General features: G+C 39.4%; 1 protein-coding gene across 1 annotated transcript in view; it reads right to left on the bottom strand.

The window, feature by feature from the left end:
* Nucleotides 1-391: 391 nt before the first annotated feature.
* The window catches only part of LOC126480802 (transcription initiation factor TFIID subunit 1), a 241,206-nt gene continuing 217,662 nt past the window's right edge, over nucleotides 392-23,935 (bottom strand). Inside the window, exons 23-28 of the mRNA XM_050104121.1 lie at nucleotides 18,528-18,821; nucleotides 13,487-13,629; nucleotides 13,269-13,403; nucleotides 13,025-13,157; nucleotides 7,373-7,528; nucleotides 392-1,462 (exon numbers count right to left, since the gene is read on the bottom strand). Coding sequence (XP_049960078.1) covers nucleotides 1,119-1,462; nucleotides 7,373-7,528; nucleotides 13,025-13,157; nucleotides 13,269-13,403; nucleotides 13,487-13,629; nucleotides 18,528-18,821 — 1,205 coding nt within the window. The 3' untranslated portion in view covers nucleotides 392-1,118. The remainder of the gene's footprint in view (nucleotides 1,463-7,372; nucleotides 7,529-13,024; nucleotides 13,158-13,268; nucleotides 13,404-13,486; nucleotides 13,630-18,527; nucleotides 18,822-23,935) is intronic.

Genomic DNA, 23,935 nt, shown 5'->3' with positions numbered 1-23,935 from the left:
TAGTTCTTCACCCTTCTCACCAGGCACTAATGTGAACTGAATCCACATGTTAGAGCAGACAAGCTTGGAGTCTGAGCATAGCTCAATCCATGCTCACACATCACTTGCATACTGTGATGACCAGACTGATCTGCAACAAATTCTTAGTGTTGCCCTTTTTTAAAATTTGGGCTTAGTGTCTGGAAACAACAGTGGCCATATGTGTACATGCTGTGGTTCTGTGAATGTGTGAGAGTTTTATTTTGTTTATGTCCGAGAAGGACTTAGTTCAATAGCTGAATAACATCTAGCAGTATTTGTCACTGTGCCTGTATGCCACCCAACTCTATCCTTTTCGTACTGTTAGTCCAATCTGGATTTTCCATTGTTCTACTTTCTGCTCTGCCCCCCCCCCCCCCCCCAACACACACACACACACACACACACACACACACACACACACACACACACAGAGTTCCACCCAATGACCATATATGCAATTTAATGAAGATAAATAAATCTCCAGTTTTAACAGCAAAATCCTTAAGTTATGCACTTCTAATACACTTAATGATAAGGTATACATATCAATTCTTGAGTAAAGGTAACAACTTACCATATACTTGATGTCAATGTTGTTTATAAGTCTGTCCAACTGATCACTGCATCAAGTATACAATGAGTGATTACCTCAACTCTCTTCACTATCTGTCTTCTTTCCATGACATTCCAGTATTGTATCAGATTTCTTACTGAGGATGATTTGAACTTTACAAAACACATACAGTGAAACCAAATTACAAAAAAATGATGATAAATACAGGAAACAAATTCTGTGTATATTACAAAAATAGGCACAAAACTAAGTTGTATAAAAAGACACCACTTAGTTTATGGTTCACACATTTGTACAACACATATTTCCTTGGTTTTGCTATTTGTACAACTGAAAAATGCAGTCATTCTTTGGAAATGACCATGCTAAAGCACACCAAAACATACAGATCTTAGAGGGTCACTGCATTTGTTTTTATGACATTCAATGTCGATAAAACTGCAACTTTTGTAGACAAATACAATTTGTCTACATTAAACAATACAAGCAACACTGGTATATAAAAGCCCAATACAAATCCATTTCAGAACCAAAGATCACCCCCATCATCATCATCATCTTCCTTTTTGTTTTGTTCTACCTGCTGCAGTTCAGAATCCATTTGCAGTGGCAGCTGTGGAGTGTCTTCATGCACTGATTCTGGCTCTTGCATTGACAAAGGTGCAGGAACATGTGCTGGTGTGGATACCAAATGTGATGCAGCACTCTGAGGTTCATCCTCATCTGACTCACTAACCTCTAAATCGTCGTGTATTTTGTCACGCACTTGGCTTTGTGATTCTTGACGCTCTGAGTCTCTGTGTTGTGGAAGTCCTTGCAGGAGGAAGTCTGATGGATCATAATTTGGATCTACATCCATACTCTCTTCTGAAAATGATAAAAATTAAACTCTACAATTATATCTAGCAGTTATGTGAAACAAATTATATCTAAAACGCTGATAATGACCACAATGAAACATCTAAATGGCATATTGATATACTTAATCTGCATTTCTGGTTTCATATAGCCCAGATGATTACCAAAGCATGTTTATTATATTCATAACAGAAAAGTGCATAAGGTTTCCAAGTTATAATGGGCACACAATTTTACCAGAGACGAATCACTTTATCTTTCAGTACAGGTGTAGAAGTCTGATCTACATCTACATCTACATCTATACTCCGCGAGCCACCTTACGGTGTGTGGCGGAGGGTACTTATTGTACCACTATCTGATCCCCCCTTCCCTGTTCCATTCACGAATTGTGCGTGGGAAGAACGACTGCTTGTAAGTCTCCGTATTTGCTCTAATTTCTCGGATCTTTTCGTTGTGATCATTACGCGAGATATATGTGGGCGGTAGTAATATGTTGCCCATCTCTTCCCGGAATGTGCTCTCTCGTAATTTCGATAATAAACCTCTCCGTATTGCGTAACGCCTTTCTTGAAGTGTCCGCCACTGGAGCTTGTTCAGCATCTCCGTAACGCTCTCGCGCTGACTAAATGTCCCCATGACGAATCGCGCTGCTTTTCGCTGGATCATGTCTATCTCTTCTATTAATCCAACCTGGTAAGGGTCCCATACTGATGAGCAATACTCAAGAATCGGACGAACAAGCGTTTTGTAAGCTACTTCTTTCGTCGATGAGTCACATTTTCTTAGAATTCTTCCTATGAATCTCAACCTGGCGCCTGCTTTTCCCACTATTTGTTTTATGTGATCATTCCACTTCAGATCGCTCCGGATAGTAACTCCTAAGTATTTTACGGTCGTTACCGCTTCCAATGATTTACCACCTATGGCATAATCGTACTGGAATGGATTTCTGCCCCTATGTATGCGCATTATATTACATTTATCTACGTTTAGGGAAAGCTGCCAGCTGTCGCACCATGCATTAATCCTCTGCAGGTCCTCCTGGAGTACGTACGAGTCTTCTGATGTTGCTACTTTCTTGTAGACAACCGTGTCATCTGCAAATAGCCTCACGGAGCTACCGATGTTGTCAACTAAGTCATTTATGTATATTGTAAACAATAAGGGTCCTATCACGCTTCCCTGCGGTACTCCCGAAATTACCTCTACATCTGCAGATTTTGAACCGTTAAGAATGACATGTTGTGTTCTTTCTTCTAGGAAATCCTGAATCCAATCACAAACCTGGTCCGATATTCCGTAAGCTCGTATTTTTTTCACTAAACGTAAGTGCGGAACCGTATCAAATGCCTTCCTGAAGTCCAGGAATACGGCATCAATCTGCTCGCCAGTGTCTACGGCACTGTGAATTTCTTGGGCAAATAGGGCGAGCTGAGTTTCACATGATCTCTGTTTGCGGAATCCATGTTGGTTATGATGAAGGAGATTTGTATTATCTAAGAACGTCATAATACGAGAACACAAAACATGTTCCATTATTCTACAACAGATTGACGTAAGCGAAATAGGCCTATAATTATTCGCATCTGATTTATGACCCTTCTTGAAAATGGGAACGACCTGCGCTTTCTTCCAGTCGCTAGGTACTTTACGTTCTTCCACCGATCTACGATAAATTGCTGATAGAAAGGGGGCAAGTTCTTTAGCATAATCACTGTAGAATCTTAAGGGTATCTCGTCTGGTCCGGATGCTTTTCCGCTACTAAGTGATAGCAGTTGTTTTTCAATTCCGATATCGTTTATTTCAATATTTTCCATTTTGGCGTCCGTGCGACGGCTGAAGTCAGGGACCGTGTTACGATTTTCCGCAGTGAAACAGTTTCGGAACACTGAATTCAGTATTTCTGCCTTTCTTCGGTCGTCCTCTGTTTCGGTGCCATCGTGGTCAACGAGTGACTGAATAGGGGATTTAGATCCGCTTACCGATTTTACATATGACCAAAACTTTTTAGGGTTCTTGTTTAGATTGTTTGCCAATGTTTTATGTTCGAATTCGTTGAATGCTTCTCTCATTGCTCTCTTTACGCTCTTTTTCGCTTCGTTCAGCTTTTCCTTATCAGCTATGATTCGACTACTCTCAAACCTATGATGAAGCTTTCTTTGTTTCCGTAGTACCTTTCGTACATGATTGTTATACCACGGTGGATCTTTCCCCTCGCTTTGGACCTTAGTCGGTACGAACTTATCTAAGGCGTACTGGACGATGTTTCTGAATTTTTTCCATTTTTGTTCCACATCCTCTTCCTCAGAAATGAACGTTTGACGGTGGTCACTCAGATATTCTGCGATTTGTGCCCTATCACTCTTGTTAAGCAAATATATTTTCCTTCCTTTCTTGGCATTTCTTATTACACTTGTAGTCATTGATGCAACCACTGACTTATGATCACTGATACCCTCTTCTACATTCACGGAGTCGAAAAGTTCCGGTCTATTTGTTGCTATGAGGTCTAAAACGTTAGCTTCACGAGTTGGTTCTCTAACTATCTGCTCGAAGTAATTCTCGGACAAGGCAGTCAGGATAATGTCACAAGAGTCTCTGTCCCTGGCTCCAGTTCTGATTGTGTGACTATCCCATTCTATACCTGGTAGATTGAAGTCCCCCCCTATTGCAATAGTATGATCACGAAACTTCTTCACGACGTTCTGCAGGTTCTCTCTGAGGCGCTCAACTACTACGGTTGCTGATGCAGGTGGTCTATAGAAGCATCCGACTATCATATCTGACCCACCTTTGATACTTAACTTAACCCAGATTATTTCACATTCGCATTCGCTAATAACTTCACTGGATATTATTGAATTCTTTACTGCTATAAATACTCCTCCACCATTGGCGTTTATCCTATCTTTGCGGTATATATTCCATTCTGTGTCTAGGATTTCGTTACTGTTCACTTCCGGTTTTAACCAACTTTCCGTTCCTAATACTATATGCGCACTATTTCCTTCAATAAGAGATACTAATTCAGGAACCTTGCCCTGGATACTCCTGCAGTTTACCAATATTACGTTAACTTTTCCTGTTTTTGGTCTCTGAGGATGGACGTTCTTTATCAACGATGATAATGTCCTCTCTGGTAAGCCGTCAGGTATTTTATCGTTTCGCCCAAGGGGGGGTCCCTCTAACCTAAAAAACCCCCGTGTGCACGCCACACGTACTCTGCTACCCTAGTAGCTGCTTCCGGTGTGTAGTGCACGCCTGACCTGTCTAGGGGGGCCCTACAGTTCTCCACCCAATAACGGAGGTCGATGAATTTGCAACCATTATAGTCGCAGAGTCGTCTGAGCCTCTGGTTTAGACCCTCCACACGGCTCCAAACCAGAGGACCGCGATCGACTCTGGGCACTATGCTGCAGATATTAAGCTCAGCTTGCACTCCGCGTGCGATGCTGGTTGTCTTCACCAAATCAGCCAGCCGCCGGAAGGAACCAAGGATGGCCTCAGAACCCAAGCGGCAGGCGTCATTCGTTCCGACATGTGCTACTATCTGCAGCCGGTCACACCCAGTGCGTTCAATAGCTGCCGGAAGGGCCTCCTCCACATTACGGACGAGACCCCCCGGCAAGCACACCGAGTGCACACTGGCATTCTTCCCCGACCTACCCGCTATTTTCCTGAGGGGCTCCATAACCCGCCTAACGTTGGAGCTCCCTATAACTAATAGGCCCGCCCTCTGTGACTGTCGGGACCTTGCCGGAGAATCGGCCACTGGCCCAACAGGCGAGGCATCCTGTGGTGGCTCGGAAACGATGTCATCACCACTAGGAAGCACCCCGTACCTGTTGGAAAGGGGTAAGGCAGCTGCCACGCGGCCAGATCCCGCCTTTGCCTTTCGGCCAGGAAGGAGGTACAATTGGAAGATGAGAACAAATCTGTGGAATGTTTATGAATATATATGTACTGTAGCTACAGAAGTTCTCTCTCTTTAGTATTGTAGAAATATATTTATGCATGAAGGTTATAAATAATGAACCTCTCCCTCAGGAGATTTTCCAAGACTGTAATAAAGCCCACATCAAAAAAAGTTTTGCATCACCCTGGCTCCCAGAACTCCTGAAAATAGATGTTGACTGTGGACACTGTATCACAGACACAGTCCCTTTGACTGTTCAGAGATGTCACTAAACCCACCCAAAGATGTAAACAACCATGCATGAGCAGCAGCTATTAGACGGAGGGGGTCCAACAGCCGATCAGTTATAGTCATTCCACCAGTAAGGAGGTACATGGCTCGTGTTGTATGTAGTTCAACCATGCCTAGACGGTCAATAACATGGTTCAATCGTGTCCGCACTGTTACTTTGCGCCAGGGAGGGCTCTCAACAAGGGAAGTGTGCAGGCACCTCGGAGTGAACCAAAGCGATGTTGTTTGGACATGCAGGAGATGCAGAGAGACAGAACTGTCGATGACATGCCTCACTCAGGCCGCCCAACGGTCACTACTGCAGTGGATTACCACTACCCACAGATTATGGCATGGAGGAATGCTGCTAGCAATGCCACCAAGTTGAATAATGCTTTTCATGCAGCCACAGGACATAGTGTTACAACTCAAACTGTGCGCAATAGGCCGCATGATGCACAACTTCACCCCCAACATCCATGGTGAAGTCCATCTTTGCAACCACGACACCATGCAGTGCGTTACAGATGGGCCCAACAACGTGCCGAATGGACAACTCAGGATTGGAACCACGTTCTCTTCACTGATGAGTGTTGCATATGCTTTCAACCAATCATCGGAGACATGTTTGGAGGTAACCCGGTCAGGCTGAATGCCTCAGACACACTGTCCAGCGAGTGCAGCACAGTGGAAGTTCGCTACTGTTTTGGGGTGGTGTTATCTGGGGCTGACATATGCTACTGGTGGTCATGGAGGGCACCATAATGGGTGTACAATACGTAAACGCCAGCCTCCAACCTATAGTGCAACCATATCGGCAGCATAATGGCGAGGTATTCGTCTTCACGGACGACAATTCGCACCCCCATCTTGCACATCTTGTGAATGACTTCCCTCAGGATGATGACATCACTCAACTAGAGTGGCCAGCATGTTCTCCAGACATGAATCCTATCGAACATGCCTGGGATAGATTGAAAATGGCTGTTTATGACGATGTGACCCACCAACCACTCTGAGGAATCTACTCCAAATCTCCATTGAGGAGTGGGACAATCTGGACCAACAGTGCCTTGATGAGCTTGTGGATAGTATGCCACGATGAATACAGGTATACATCAATGCAAGAGGACGCGCTACTGGGTATTAGAGGTACCGGTGTGTACAGCAATCTGGACCACCACCTCTGAAGGTCCCGCTGTATGGTAGTACAACAGGCAATATGTGGTTTTCATCAGCAATAAAAAGAGTAAAAAAGATGTTTATGTTGATCTCTATTCCAGTTTATTCCAGTTTTCTGTACAGGTTCTAGGACTTTCAGAACCGAGGTGATGCAAAACTTTTTTTGATGTGTGTATCTACTGCTCAGTATTTATTGACAAATCTTTTGTAAATCGTGTTTCTTTAATTCACTAGCTCCTCACACAAATGCTTATTTTACACCAGATTCTCAAGAATTAGCTTTCCCCTTATCAACAAGCTCTAACGGCATCTAATAATCTATCATTTATATTTAAAATGCGTACATAAACAATAAATGTCTAATGCAACTACCATTAATCAGCAAAACTTTGTGGCAATCATTGAGAAATATATAAATAAATAAATTACCAGACTACTACTTGTATACAGATTTCAAGTCTTGGTCTGGCTAAGCAAATCACATTACAATCAGGCAAAACATATAAAGTTTTAGTGTCCACCAGTAGAGATAATGGGAAAAACAGACCTTGTTCCTGTTGGATTTGCTGAACTGGAGGATAATAACCCATATTACCAAGCTGCACCATTGCCTCAGCTGCTTGTTGACTGTCATCATCTGGAACTGGTTCTCCCTCTGATAAAGGTATGTCGTCCAAGTCTTCTTCACTTGAAAACTGCAAATCTGAAACAATACACACAAAGATGCAGACTGTATAAATCATTGCAACCATAGAAAAAAACCAGTTAAGGTGCCAAAGCAGTAATCCAATCTTATGAGCTTAAAATCTATTCACTTTGGCATATTTTGTGACACTTAAGACAATTTCTAACCACTTGGAAAACTTGGTGAGCATTACAGTGATCTTTGTTTTACAAAATAACAATTTTTGTTGACAAGCACCTGCAGTCATTTGGGCCTAGTGTAGGTCACTAATGATAGGCTATTAGCAACAACTCAATCACTGCCAATCAGAAACACTAAAATGAGACATTCACAGAGACAAAATTGCATCACATTTTCCAACAAAATAGGCAGACTGAAACTGAATAGGAAATGGACTAACACAACTTCTGCAGCTGGCTGATTGCTCACAGGAGATGGATGTATCAGTCACAAAAATTATCCCATCAACAAATGGACAGGTTTCAATGTCACAATACAGAGGAAAAACAAAATTAACTTGGGACAACCAACAGAGAGCCACTGTCATTTATGTATGAGAGGACTACTTCTCTTACGCAGTTGCATCCACTGCCCTTCCTGCTGCTTATCACAAGCACCTCCTAATGTCTCCCATGGTATCTGTACAACCTTTTCCACATATGCTGAGAGACTGGACTGGATTGTGACTTTAAAGGGACCAAACAGCTCGATCATCACTCCCTCTATTGTACAACAGTATCTAGAAATAGTAAGATATCAATCTTTTCCTATTACAATGGTCTCATGGTCATGATAAAAAAGGAAATTTTCTAAATATGTATTGAATAAAAGCTTTGTGAGAAGTGGTGTCATATTCTTCACTTATAATAAAAGCTCTATCTTGATTACAATTCTTTTTTATCCTTACACACTTTAGCATTAAACCATTTCCTAATGATCTAAATGAAAAAGATGTAGCATACATTGAGAAACACATTCATTGAAGAATTGTGGTCACAATAGAAGTTCTATCATCAGGAAATTTTTTAAGTTAAAACACATGTTGTTATTTAACCCCCCCCAACACAAAAAATCAATTGCAGCTGCCCCTTCTCCCTATCTCCACTGTCAGCAGGATGGAGCATAGAGTAATAAGTAATAACAAAATTCGCCTTTTGTTTGATTAAATAGTCTAAGCCATGAGGTACTTAATCTTGGAGTGGAGGGGATTGCTTATAAGGATCATAAATTATGTTGTATATTGGATAAGGACAGCTGAAGGGTTTTGGAGCCATATTGAAGAGAAAGGTGCCCCATTCAAGTTTGTTCTGTGGCCAGCATAAGAATATTAAAGCTGCTAAATTTTATCATAAAAACAACCTATCTATCATTCACACACAAATGGTATGATCTGACATAATGTTCACAATACTTTTCACCTAGCTTCAGCTAAAGTGATACGCTCAATAAAAATGTGGATGACCATTGGGGGAAAAAAAAGATGTGCAGAGGAGGGAGGGGGCAGAGACAGCTTCAATCACATAATGTTGAGTCCTCTCAAAGTAGGATGAAGCCTTGGGTGGGTCTTGTGTGGTCAATGTGCAATTGAAATAGTACGGGCTGAGGTGTGAATGGGAATTTGGATTGAGCAAGTAGGCATGCTAGGGTAGCCATGCAGTTGCGCAAAGCCACTGTGTCAGGGTGGCACACTGGTTAGCACACTGCTTAGAGAATGAGAGACCCAGGTTCAAATCCTGGCCTTGGTACAAATTTTCTGTTGCTGCTTCAGTCTGCATACGTACATAGATATTTGAGACCTGGAAACATTTCTGAAACTATACATTTCCATTTGATGAAATCGTATGGTTGATTTTCAAGAAATGCAGAATACAGACAGCCTTGTAGCAGCATGGGGCAATTATTATAACTCTAAATAGTCAAGAACTCCTTGTGGATGGTAATGGCTAGCCATTCCTTTATTGTGAATGACAATGAGGAACAAAGTCACACATTGCACTCTATAGCAAACACATATTTCTGTAGGGTTTGCTCTTAAACTTAACAGAGTTAATCCACAACAGAATTCCATTAAAATGTAAAAAGCAAATTCGCAAGAAGACCAAAGTTGTAGAAACTGATTTATTTTACCAAACTAAAAATTGACTTTCAGCAAGTTATACAGTGAACTGAAATGAAATATGCATAAAGTAATGATATGAATTTTTAAGATATTACAATCTAGAAGCTACATTACTTCACATTTAGTTTATTGTAGCAGTGTGGGACAACTGTTTTAACTCTAAATAGTCAAGGACTACTTTTCAAATACAATAAATTTAATCAGCCTATGGTGTTTTCTTTCTTCAATACCAAAAACAATACACAGCCACACAATTCAAGGAAAGAAAGAAAGAAACCAAAAGATGGGATTTTGTTCACAGAACATCTACAAATGAGCTGCACATTGAGACTGAAAATATTTGCTTCAGTAGTGACTTTGTTTTATTATAGACATCACAGGTTTCAGGGAGACGAAAATTTAATAGTCATGGGTGACTGGAATTCAACAGTAAGAAAAGGAAGAGAAGGAAACGTAGTAGGTGAATATGGATTAGGGCTAAGAAATGAAAGAGGAAGCCGCCTGGTAGAATTTTGCACAGAGCATAACTTAATCATAGCTAACACTTGGATCAAGAATCATGAAAGAAGGTTGTATACATGGAAGAACCCTGGAGATACTAGAAGGTTTCAGATCAATTATATAATGATAAGACAGAGATTTAGGAACCAGGTTTTAAATTGTAAGACATTTCCAGGGGCAGATGTGGACTCTGACCACAATCTATTGGTTATGAACTGTAGATTAAAATGGAAGAAACTGCAAAAGGGTGGAAATTTAAGGAGATGGGACCTGGATAAACTGAAAGAACCAGAGGTTGTACAGAATTTCAGGGAGAGCATAAAGGAACAACTGACAGGAATGGGGGAAAGAAATACAGTAGAAGAAGAATGGGTAGCTCTGAGGGATGAAATAGTGAAGACAGCAGAGGATCAAGTAGGTAAAACGACGAGGGCTAGTAGAAATCCTTGGGTAACAGAAGAGATACTGAATTTAATTGATGAAAGGAGAAAATACAAAAATGCAGTAAATGAAGCAGGCAAAAAGGAATACAAACGTCTCAAAAATGAGATTGACAGGAAGTGCAAAATGGCTAAGCAGGGATGGCTAGAGGACAAATGTAAGGATGTAGAGGCTTATCTCACTAGGGGTAAAATAGGTACTGCCTACAGGAAAATTAAAGAGACCTTTGGAGAAAAGAGAACCACTTGCATGAATATCAAGAGCTCAGATGGAAACCCAGTTCTAAGAAAAGTAAGGAAAGCAGAAAGGTGGAAGGAGTATATAGAGGGTCTATACAGGGGCAATGTTCTGGAGGACAATATTATGGAAATGGAAGCGGATGTAGATGAAGATGAAATGGGAGATACGATAATGCGAGAAGAGTTTGACAGAGCACTGAAAGACCTGAGTTGAAACAAAGCCCCAGGAATAGACAACATTCCGTTAGAACTACTGACAGCCTTGGGAGAGCCAGTCCTGACAAAACTCTACCATCTGGTGAGCAAGATGTATGAGACTGGCGAAATTCCCTCAGACTTCAAGAAAAATATAATAATTCCAATCCCAAAGAAAGCAGGTGTTGACAGATGTGAAAGTTACCAAACTATCAGTTTAATAAGTCACAGCTGCAAAATACTAATGCGAATTCTTTACAGACGAATGGAAAAACTGGTAGAAGCCGACCTCGGGGAATATCAGTTTGGATTACAAAGAAATGTTGGAACACGTGAGGCAATACTGACCCTACGACTTATCTTAGAAGAAAGATTAAGGAAAGGCAAACCTACGTTTCTAGCATTTGTAGACTTAGAGAAAGCTTTTGACAATGTTGACTGGAATACTCTTTTTCAAATTCTGAAGGTGGCAGGGGTAAAATACATAGAGCGAAAGGCTATTTACAATTTGTACAGAAACCAGATGGCAGTTATAAGTCAAGGGACATGAAAGGGAAGCAGTGGTTGGGAAGGGAGTGAGACAGGGTTGTAGCCTCTCCCCGATGCTATTCAATCTGTATATTGAGCAAGCAGTAAAGGAAACGAAAGAAAAGTTCGGAGTAGGTATTAAAATCCATGGAGAAGAAATAAAAACTTTGAGTTTCGCCGATGACATTGTAATTCTGTCAGAGACAGCAAAGGACTTGGAAGAGCAGTTGAATGGAATGGACAGTGTCTTGAAAGGAGGGTATAAGATGAACATCAACAAAAGCAAAACAAGGATAATGGAATGTAGTCGAATTAAGTCAGGTGATGCTGCGGGAATTAGATTACGAAATGAGACACTTAAAGTAGTAAAGGAGTTTTGTTATTTGGGGAGCAAAATAACTGATGATGGTCGAGGTAGAGAGGATATAAAATGTAGACCGGCAATGGCAAGGAAAGCGTTTCTGAAGAAGAGAAATTTGTTAGCATCGAGTATTGATTTAAGTGTCAGGATGTCGTTTCTGAAAGAATTTGTATGGAGTGTAGCCATGTATTGAAGTGAAACATGGACGATAAATAGTTTAGACAAGAAGAGAATGGAAGCTTTCGAAACATGGTGCTACAGAAGAATGCTGAAGATTAGATGGGTAGATCACATAACTAATGAGGAGGTATTGAATAGAATTGGGGAGAAGAGGAGTTTGTGGCACAACTTGACTAGAAGAAGGAATCAGTTGGTAGGACATGTTCTGAGGCATCAAGGAATCACCAATTTAGTACTGGAGGGCAGCGTGGAGGATAAAAATCATAGCAGGAGACCAAAAGAGATGAATACACTAAGCAGATTCAGAAGGATGTAGGCTGCAGTAGGTACTGGGAGATGAAGAGGCTTGCACAGGATAGAGTAGCATGGAGAGCTGCATCAAACAAGTCTCAGTACTGAAGACCACAACAACAACAACAAGTTTCAGGAAAATTATGTTCTCATATTCAGGTGTGCAAATTTACTAGTCAGCTCCAAAATGGTTGCGCACTGTGAATGCTATACTGCATTGTAGAACAGGCGGGTGTGCTGCTCTGTACCACACTGCCTCATCTGCCTGTTCTACAATGCAGTGTGGCATCCATGGCGTGCGACCATCTTGAGCTGGCTACTACATTTGTACATCTGAATATGGGAACATAATTTTCCCAAAACCTGTCATATTTATAATAAAACAAAGTCACAACTGAAGCAAAACCAAAAGAATCAATAATGCATTGCACATCATTTATTTCAGAGGTCTATCATTTCACATTGTTGTGACTTCCTGTACTGCATACCAGCAAGTTCTATTACATACATGGTCACTTAAACGTTGGAAAAAATGTGTTACAACATTATGCATATGTAAAGAGGGGGAAAAATCTTAAATCAGTCGGCAGGAACTTGCTACATTTTAAAACCGCATTTGTACATATACATTCAAACTCCAGTATTTCATTAGGGCTTACCTTCTTCTAGGACATCTTTCTTTCTTGATCTTCCTGCTGCCCTTCCATCTGTCTCATCTCCTTCCACATCAACAAAGTCATAATCATCCATGTTTGATTTGCCAAAACCATGATCTGGAGAACTGTTCTGACTCTACAGAAAATGGAGTTTTATTTTTTACTACAGGATTTAGCAGTAATATAATGTATATTATATGACTTAGGTTAATAAAAATGTATAGAAATTAAATATCTGGTTACTAACTGCATGTTCAGGTTCAGTGATGGCATAATTTTCTTCTTCAGTTCCCAACCATGTTGGATCCATTTCTGCTTGCTCGAGAGCCCTTTCTTGTGCCAAACTTATGTTGCTTTCAAGTTGTGTTAAATGATCTCCATACTGTAAAAAGTAACTACAGTGACACATGTATTTTAAAATATACTCCAAGGTACTACCAAATTATTGCTAAGGAAAGTACTCACCTCATCCAAAGTGGCTCGGCATACTTTTACCAAAGTTTCTGCCTTCTGGCTGTAAGTTGAATCTTTACCATTGTAAATAATACAATTTTGCAAGATTCTTTCTATATCAGCCAAAAATTCATATCGATTATGATATTTATGGCCTGAAAAAGAGCAAGGTGTGACATACCATTATAATTATTTAGTTTTGTTCAAACACCAGTATTTAACTGGAAACTTACATTCTGTTTGTTTGTGAACTGCCTATACAGCAAAAGAAACAAAAGCTTTGTTGAAATTGGGGCAAACATGTAATAATAAGCTTACTGACTGACAACATGAAACTATTTCATTGTTCTGAACTCAACAAAGCTCACACACTCATCACCTCAGAACATGTAATCACAGCAAAGGTGTTTCATTTTACACCTTCAAAGCTGCAATTCACACCTTATCTTGTACATAGGCAAATCTACTAACAAGCCATAAAGCCCCCCAAGCATAGTGTGACACCCTTTAGCTTTCATTTTAAATATTTATTTCTCAAAAAAATTTGTATTATACTAGTGAAATACTTGTTGGTCCTTGCACCTTCCTTGTTAGACCCCAAACAACTGCAACAAATTATCTTTTTTCTTTTTTTAAAATGTTTCAGTTTATTTTATTCTCTTTCTGTTTGAAATACATGGGTCACAAATCTACCAATGCATGTAACTATACAGAGTGTTACAAAAAGATACGGCCAAACTTTCAGGAAATATTCCTCACACACAAAGAAAGAAAATATGTTATGTGGACATGTGTCCAGAAACGCTAACTTTCCATGTTAGAGCTCATTTTATTACTTCTCTTCAAATCACATTAATCATGGAATGGAAACACACAGCAACAGAATGTACCAGCGTGACTTCAAACACTTTGTTACAGGAAATGTTCAAAATGTCCTCCTTTAGCAAGGATACATGCATCCAACCTCCGTCGCATGGAATCCCTGATGCACTGATGCAGCCCTGGAGAATGGCATATTATATCACAGCCGTCCACAATACGAGCACAAAGAGTCTCTACATTTGGTACCGGGGTTGCGTAGACAAGAGCTTTCAAATGCCCCCATAAATGAAAGTCAAGAGGGTTGATGTCAGGAGAGCGTGGAGGCCATGGAATTGGTCCGCCTCTACCAACCCATCGGTCACCGAATCTGTTGTTGAGAAGCGTACGAACACTTCGACTGAAATGTGCAGGAACTCCATTGTGCATGAACCACATGTTGTGTCGTACTTGTAAAGGCACATGTTCTAGCAGCACAGGTAGAGTATCCCGTATGAAATCATGATAACGTGCTGCATTGAGCGTAGGTGGAAGAACATGGGGCCCAATCAAGACATCACCAACAATGCCTGTCCAAATGTTCACAGAAAATCTGTGTTGATGACGTGATTGCACAATTGCGTGGGGATTCTCGTCAGCCCACACATGTTGATTGTGAAAATTTACAATTTGATCACGTTGGAATGAAGCCTCATCCGTAAAGAGAACATTTGCACTGAAATGAGGATTGACACATTGTTGGATGAACCATTCGCAGAAGTGTACCCGTGGAGGCCAATCAGCTGCTGATAGTGCCTGCACACGCTGTACATGGTACGGAAACAACTGGTTCTCCTGTAGCACTCTCCATACAGTGACGTGATCAACGTTACCTTGTACAGCAGCAACTTCTCTGACGCTGACATTAGGGATATCATCAACTGCACAAAGAATTGCCTCGTCCATTGCAGGTGTCCTTGTTGTTCTAGGTCTTCCCCAATCGCAAGCTCCCGAAGACACCGATCAATTGCTTCGACCGTCTTCCTGTCGGGACACCTTCGTTCTGGAAATCTGTCTCGAAACAAACGTACCGCACCACGGCTAATGCCCCGTGCTAATCCATACATCAAATGAGCATCTGCCAACTCCGCATTTGTAAACATTGCACTGACTGCAAAACCACATTCGTGATGAACACTAACCTGTTGATGCTACATACTGATGTGCTTGATGCTAGTACTGTAGAGCAATGAGTCGCATGTCAACACAAGCACCGAAGTCAACATTACCTTCCTTCAATTGCGCCAACTGGCGGTGAATCGAGGAAGTACAGTACATACTGACGAAACTAAAATGAGCTCTAACATGGAAATTAAGCGTTTCCAGACACATGTCCACATAACATCTTTTCTTTATTTGTGTGTGAGGAATGTTTCCTGAAAGTTTGGCCGTACCTTTTTGTAACACCCTGTATAAGTTCTGCAAATTGGAAAGTTCTCAACATAGTCTTATTCCCAGATGGTTTACTCTTCTTCAGTAATAGTTTCTTGTTGCTTCCTTCTGTGTGACTGACTATTTTTATCTCTTAAATACTTCAAGATTTTACCTCATTTCCAACACACACACACACACACACACACACACACACACACACACACACACTTGTATAGACGGCTTGGAAAAAATATGGAGCCACCAAAAATACAATAATTACCACACCTACTACAGTTTAGGAACCCAGTTAATATTCCACAGTCACCCCCCCCCCCCCCCCCCACGCGCGTACACACACACACACACACACACACACACACAAACAACACACAACACACACACTGAAAGGTTGCAAAAAAATATGGAGCCAGCAAAAACATGCTTACAATACCTAATATGGTTTACAAAACCTGTTAATACTCCAGATAGCTGCCAGACATCTTGGAATGGATAAATACAGCTCCTGTACGGTTCTTACCGTATACTGTAATGTGTACCATTATTCCAGCAAAATAGTGGCAAGTTCAGGTAATGACAATGGAGATGGATAGTGATCACGCACCCTTCTTTCCAAAGTAGATCACAAAGGCTCAATACTAATATAAATGTGACTTTGCAGAGAGTAACCATGTGGCACACAAAATACTATGATATGGCTGCCTGAATCATCTCTGAACTCTGGTCATGTTTCACTCTTGGAAGATAAATTCAGACGAAAGTTGTTAACAATGTGAAACAAGACTCATCTGGCCAAATGACTTTCTTCTATTGCTAGATAGCAGGGGTTTTATGGCTTCACCACCACATTTTCCTGTTACAGGCGTTTGCACCACTGATGAATGGTTTTGCAATTCCAGTTCGCCCTGAAGTTCCCTGCTTCTGAAGCTACATTTGTGTTGTTTTGGTGCTGACATGGTACGAAAGTGTGACATTCAGTTCTGCAATGACCTATTCAGCTGTCATCCTCTTATTTTTCATCACAATCCTCTTCAATGAGCATTTGTCATAATCACTCAACATGCACCTTCACCTGCGATTTGACTTAGCAGATGATGTTTTTCCACTTTGCCTGTATGCAGTATAAATCTTCATTTCAGTTACTCTTAAACACTAAACATTTCATCTCCATTGATCACGGAATCACCGGCCATACGAGCATCAACGATGCGCCCATATTTGTAGTCATAATGCACTCACAACTACCACAGAGCACTGTTCTGACCATGACTGACACTTGCAACATATTGAGGATACTGAACAGTTGCAGTTTGTGGTCAAATACAACAGTGCAACCTGTAGGCTTGGCTAGCATTAGCAGTCATGTTCAAACATGCATTTCTTGTGGTGTTTCCATATTTTTGTGCAAACCCTTCCTTTATATTCCATCAAAAGAAATATCCTGACCTGAAAGAGAATGAGGTGTTGGTAGTGTAAGTAAACAACTTCATTATTTTTAACCTGTCATCTGTCTCCTCAATAAATGTATATTCCATCCATTTCCTCTGAATTTTTCATCTCGTGTGCTTGATGAAAGTTTGTTTGGTTTCAAATGCTTAAGTCCCTATTTCTACCTATGCACTGGAGCATCATAATTATACACTTTTGCTTTTTATTTTAATTTTATGATAGTTTCATACCAGAAATAATTTTTGTTAGATCTCTAACAAGAATTTTATGGATGATGACTATTATGTCATGAATATTGCAAATATGAACTGTAACATATCTACAATTATTTATTTCCCCCTTGTCTATGCAGTTTCAAACTTCACATCAAACAGTGGAAAGCCTAGGTTCGAATATCAACATTATTATGAAAAGGGTAGGTTGCAAAAGATGACACACTGAATTGCAGGCAGACACAACAAAAAGACTGTTGCACATTGATCTTTTGGTGAAAGCCATCTTCAGAAAGGAAACACACATACACACAAGGAAGCACATCTCACGCACACATGACAGCTATCTCCTTTTCATAGTACTGTTGATATTCAAGCTTTATATGATGTACATGATGAAGTGAAGTGCAGGTAGACAAATTATTATGTATGTTTTTTATGTTATTCTGCACAAAAACTGTTTTATAATTAGAATTTTGAGAAATTGTGGAACCTTTTTTTAAATACTAAAAATTCTTTCTTCATTGCATTTACATATGTAAAGTGCTTATGCATGTCAAGTATAGTGTATTGGTATTGGTTTTTTTTTTTTTTTTTTTTTTTTTAAAAATTCACATTGAAGTATGCATTCTTACACGACACAGTGAAATGGTGACATACACGTTCGCTGTTACACAACTGCCTTGTATTTGAACAGCTTAGATCATACAACAAGATCTACACAAAACGTTCACTACTTTCATAAAATGTTTTTTGTAACTACATCTATTTAAAAATGTGTGACACCCCAGTTTCTGTCAAACTCCTTCTACAAAATCTCAAGGTGTCTTGTGCATGTAACAGAATACACTAATCATCAATCTGTATGGATAAATTTGTACTGTGTATGTTAACTTACTTGTGGTTTAAAAACATTACTCTGTAAATTCTTAAGTCAAAACAAAACTACATTTTGCGTATAAGATCTTCTGCACAATTACGTATTAAAAAAATATATATACATTCAGAAATATATAAATAGAAGTCTCACTCTGTTATAGGAAAAAGATGAAAGCTCCCCACAAAGGAGAGAGGGGGAGGGGGAGGGGGGAGGGAGGGAGAGGGCGAGGAGGAGTGTCAGGAAGAAAATCTGTGCAACTTACTTTGAACCTTTTTGGCAACTGTTTCTAGATCCATCGGATTCTTGATAACAGTATAGTAGTCCTTCACAAGTTTCTTATTCACAGGTTTGAGGAATGGCCATGATTCAGACATGGCCTTCAGTTTGTTGTTCACGACATTATCCAAGATGTATGACAGTGCAACCTGGTCATTATCATCCAGTAGTGGATTAATAGCCTTCTCAAGCCTCATAAGCCTATCCTCTTTTTCAGCCAACCTGTCTACACACAGACCCAACATGCGGCGAGCTGCTACTGTCAGTGAACTTTTTGTACCTGTAAAAAAAGTACAACATTTCTGATATTACAGCAAAACAGTCTTCATTACGTTTAGGGATGATTCAAACACAAGCAAGTATTTTGTGATAAAATTCTTATTCATTAAATTTACATTGTTCTTAATTTTCTACATAATGGGTCATCTTAGTCAGGATGCCCATCGGAACAGTGTGACAAGTGGTTTACTGTTTGTCACGGCATGCAACCAACTTGCAACTTCAGATGGAAATCACATAGCATAATGGAGCAGCACCTATCAGACTGACGTGATGTAACTGAGTCTTATGGCATGCCACGCCACTGCCAGATGAATGTGGTGTGCTCTACTTCAATTTTTGCCATGTGTCACGCTTGTCTAGTGACACTTTATGAACATTTCTGCTTTGGTTGTTTGGATGTCTCTCTACTCAGAAAAATGAGGAACATTGCTGAGTTCAGTATTCATTTTGAGAACAAAAAATCATGTTTATGATCACAGCAGTGCTGAATACTGCAATGAGAACTCTCAAGATAAAGCGTGGGAAAGGACTGAAAGTGAAAAATCGTAGACAGATACAATAATTGAAATTCATCTAATTTATTTATGCATAAGAATGAAGATACAGAATTAAACATAATTATGTATGATGGTTTTCTACAACCATGTTTCCAAATCTTTTACTGACTTGCGGGATCTAATGTAATTTGAATCCTTTCAGTATGAAGCTACATACATACGTAATCTGTTCTGAAAAGATAATGCTTCATTTGGGCTAAGAAAGAAACCACAGTGTGGATTACTCGACCCAATAGCATTGTTAGTGGGCCATTGTTGGTTTCCTGGCTTTTGATGTGAATTCTCAATGGTATGGCCTAGACTGTGTTGCATAATGAATGCGTACAAAGTTATGAACCAACAAATGGCTTGAACTATCACACTGGTTCATTTCACAATTTACTGAAGTATTAAAAAGCAGATCTTTGACACTAACAAACAAAAAGAATATTCTATAGAATTTCTTCCCTTGGATTATAGACAATTAAATATAAACCTTTCATTACTTGTCTAAAAGACTATGGTCTAACTGTGTGTTTTATGAGAGGGAAAGCTTCATCTACGGCAAAACAATAATGAAGTTTGCTCTCTTCTTCTGGCAAAGATTTAGGTTCTAAAAGCAGGAGCGTACCTCCAAACAATGCTTTACGGAAACAACTTTCCCTTAACTCTCTGCCATCACTCTTGTGGACACATTCCCTGTCAGCTGATAAAAATTCAATTCGATTCATTAGTCACTTTGAGGTTGAATTCACATGAGCAAAATGTTTGTGGAGTGTTAGCTGCATGGTAAAGCATTGAGAAAATTCTACATTTAAAGTTTTGACAAACTCTTACCTACCTCTTGTTGTTGACATGTTGCATTGTTCTTCTTCCGACACAATCTAGCATAGACAAATTCAATTGCAATCATGACGATACCCAATAACTCTTTTTTCTAATTTTTTATACTGATTAGAAACATAAATTAAAAGGTTGTCATGATACATGATTGAAGACAAACAAAGCCTTAGTTCTTTGAAACTGGCTGTTAAAAGAAAGTGCCGATTGGGAACTTTTTGACTGAAATGTTTGCTTTTGCAAAAACTTGAACACCTTTTTCTTCCGAAATCGCCTTTTCTTCATTGCTTTGTTGAAAAGCAGAAACATTTTCCCGCCAGTGAACTGAATGTGTCTCTGACTTAAGCTGTTTCTGGACATAATCTGTCTTTGCCCACCCAATTCAATGATTACAAAATTGGCGGACCATTAATTTCCATGTATCATGGGCATTCATAGCTGTGCAGTCCATGCTTGACAATGCCACAGATAGTACTAGTAGAACCAAACATATGGTAACTCTATTTTAACATTGGGGAAGAATTTTGGTGCAGTCAAAATACATTGCAGATTTTGTTTTCTAATCGATATAACGCAGAGTGTAGGCACTATAGGCTATAGTGTCAGATGGCTGCAATTGTAAAAAAATTAGAATTTTGATTTCCAGAGGGGAGAGGAGCAGTCTACAACAGGGCTACCAAACAATTGCTTGCCGAGGTGAGTATTGTTTAATGATGTAGTTCAGGCTCATCCTCTAGTGATGTTCGACGCAACCACAGTTCAAAACATCTGCCACTATTTTGCCATGTTAAAAGTATTAACATTATACAATCATTTGAATTTTAGGCATTTCTTTGTTACAACATGCTAGGTCTCATGGCTGAGTACTACACTGCATTACATGGCTTGCATCTTAAATAGACTACACAACCACCAAAAATGGCATGGCACCAGATCATTGAGCACACTGATATGTTGTCGTGTTTGCACACTTTTTATTTGCAAACAGATTCTTATGTACACTATCTTTCCAAAGTGGGCTTCGTCAGATGATGTACGATACCTGTAACTGGAAGTATGTTACATTTTTGACATTTATAAGCAGAAAATAAAGGTATTTCAAACTATCTCTGATCAAATACTGCATCTGGATACAATTCACTATGAAATAGTGTCTATTAAGTAATTTTGGATTTTTGTATTTTGAGACAGAATTCACATCAATTCCACATTTATCGCAAAATGCAAATTTTTCCGGTCCCTGGCACACATCTAGCTCTGATGCTGAATCTGTGATTGTCTATCTCTAGTTTTAAAATGAACATAACTGTAGTTTATGCTGTGACTGACTGACTTCATAAACCACATATGAAAGAGAAACATGAGCAACAACACTGTCTAATGTGTGGCCACAGTATCTGAATGTGGCAACTTGTATCCCCTTGCAGCCAAACACAAAATGTATCACTTATTTATTTGAGATTGGAAATAGGTATGGTTATCCTTCCAGCATTAAAAACAATTCTAATATACTAGCTACATTATTTATGCAGAAATGTATCACGTAAGCTGCACCAAACATATACCGTCCAGCAAGCATATTTTTCTTTGTAAACTTTCTAATGTGTGTGCAGTACTTTACTTACTTTCAAAGTATGTAATAACTATAAGCAATAATGAAAAGACAGCCAGTTCACAATCAAGCTGTGATGTGAGACAATACAGAGAGGAAGAATCAAACTGTTTTATTGAATAGTTTCCTCAAAATCGAATGAGAAAAACTGTGTATGTAATACATGCATAAACCCAAAACCATAGTTTTTAATTTTTTATGCAAGAATTAAAAGTTTAAATGAGAAATTAACAACAGAGATGAATGTAGCTTTGCTTTATTTACATAAAACATTAATTAAGTTGAAGAAAGCCAGAACATGTTCATTGTCCGCAGATCTTGTGCCCTGTTACTTTTGTCAGCATCAAGTCACATGTATGCCATGTATCTGTCATTCCATGTGTCATATAATTTGGCACACCACGTCAGGGGGCGCTCTGCCTTATGTTTATATTTTTACCATTGGTCCATTACTTTTTAATGCCATTTATTTTAAGTTCAAGCCAATTAGGCATGAAGCATTGTACCACTCCACTGTCTGTGAAGTTCTGCAGCAAGAGATCACATGTGTGACAACTGACCTAAATTGTAGGATGGATCTTTAAGAGCAGTCCAGTAGATGTATCCCAAAGTTTGATGACTTATTGTTCAGGAGTGTGGTCTTGTCACAGAGAAGTAAAACAGTTGTGAACAGCAAGCTGTCCCTTTTTGAGCTAAGTTCCTGAAGGAAAGTTACCAGGAGAATGCCTTTGCTATTCCAGAACTCTGAGGCCATGATCTCCTCAGCAGACAACTGTTTCTTGGTTTTGAAGATTGTCCTCTCAATGTTTCCTACCACTATACAATGGCTCCTTTGAATTAAGGGTGTAAGGACAGATTTAGTTTTATGATACACACACTATTTTTTCCAGAAATAAAAGCATCACTTTCTTCTTAATATTTTATAAGAAGTATGCAAGAAATTTCAACTTGTAGAGCTTTCTTCTCTTCATTCAATATTCTTAGAACTCTAGGAATAGAGTCTCACCTCCTTCCAAATGGTTGTGTGTATTCTTCCTTAGCTGATTTGAGGTTTAATAGAGATTATGCCACAGTCAGATGTCAACTTCCTACAGCAGAATCACTGACAATAGCTTTGATGTTTTGTGCTTTGGAGTTTGTGCAGGGACAGCAGGAGTGTGCATGTTTTCAACACTGTCTCAGCCCTTCTTTAACTCATTACAACACTGTTTCACCCCAGGCCATAAAAAATTTACATCCACATCTACACCTACATGACTGCTCTGCAATTCACACTTAAGTACTTCTCAGATGGTTTACAGAACCACTTTTAGACTGTTTCTCAATTGCTTCATTCTTGAATGGCACATGGGAAAAAAATCTACGTATTTCTGTTCAAGATCTGATTTCTCTTATTTTATTGTGATGGACATTTGTTCCTATGTAGGTGGAAGTCAACAAAATATTTCACATTTGGTGTAGTAAGTTGGTGATTGAAATTTCACAAAAAGATCTCACTGCAATTAAAAAGCCTGATTTAATTACTGTCACCACAACTCTTGTTCATTTCTGTGACACTCTTCACCCTATTTCATAATAATACGAAATGAACTGCCCTTCTTTGAACTTTGCTTATGATCTATATCAATTCTGTCTGATAAGGAGCCCATACCACACAGCAATACTCCGGAAGATGACGGATAAGTCACGTGTGAGCAAACTCATTAGTAGATATGTTGTATCTTCCAAGTGTTCTGCCAATAAAATGGAATCTTCCATTCACCATCTCCAACACTTCTTTATTCTGAAATGTGAGAATTAATAGTGACCCATCTGCAGCATCACCATTCTCCTGCACGAGAAACCCTGTGTGCAACTGCAGGGCACAAGCCTCTGGCTCACTGCAGCAGCTACTGGATGCAACATAGTAGTTTCTCACTTGTAAGTATGATTGAATGAATTCTGAATATTAATTATTTTCGGCCATAATGGCTATGTTTGTGAACCGTGACTGTGTGGGATAATTATTTATTTCTAATTTCTGATACCAGTCACTTTATTTAATATTTTATGTTTAATCTAACATAATACAATGTGTTTCGAACATGTTCTGTTCATCTTCAGGCTTTTATACATACATACATA

This window comes from Schistocerca serialis, chromosome 5 (genome assembly GCF_023864345.2).
Source record: "Schistocerca serialis cubense isolate TAMUIC-IGC-003099 chromosome 5, iqSchSeri2.2, whole genome shotgun sequence".
NCBI classification, from domain to species: domain Eukaryota; kingdom Metazoa; phylum Arthropoda; class Insecta; order Orthoptera; family Acrididae; genus Schistocerca; species Schistocerca serialis.
This window is presented reverse-complemented; position numbering and strand designations above follow the sequence as displayed.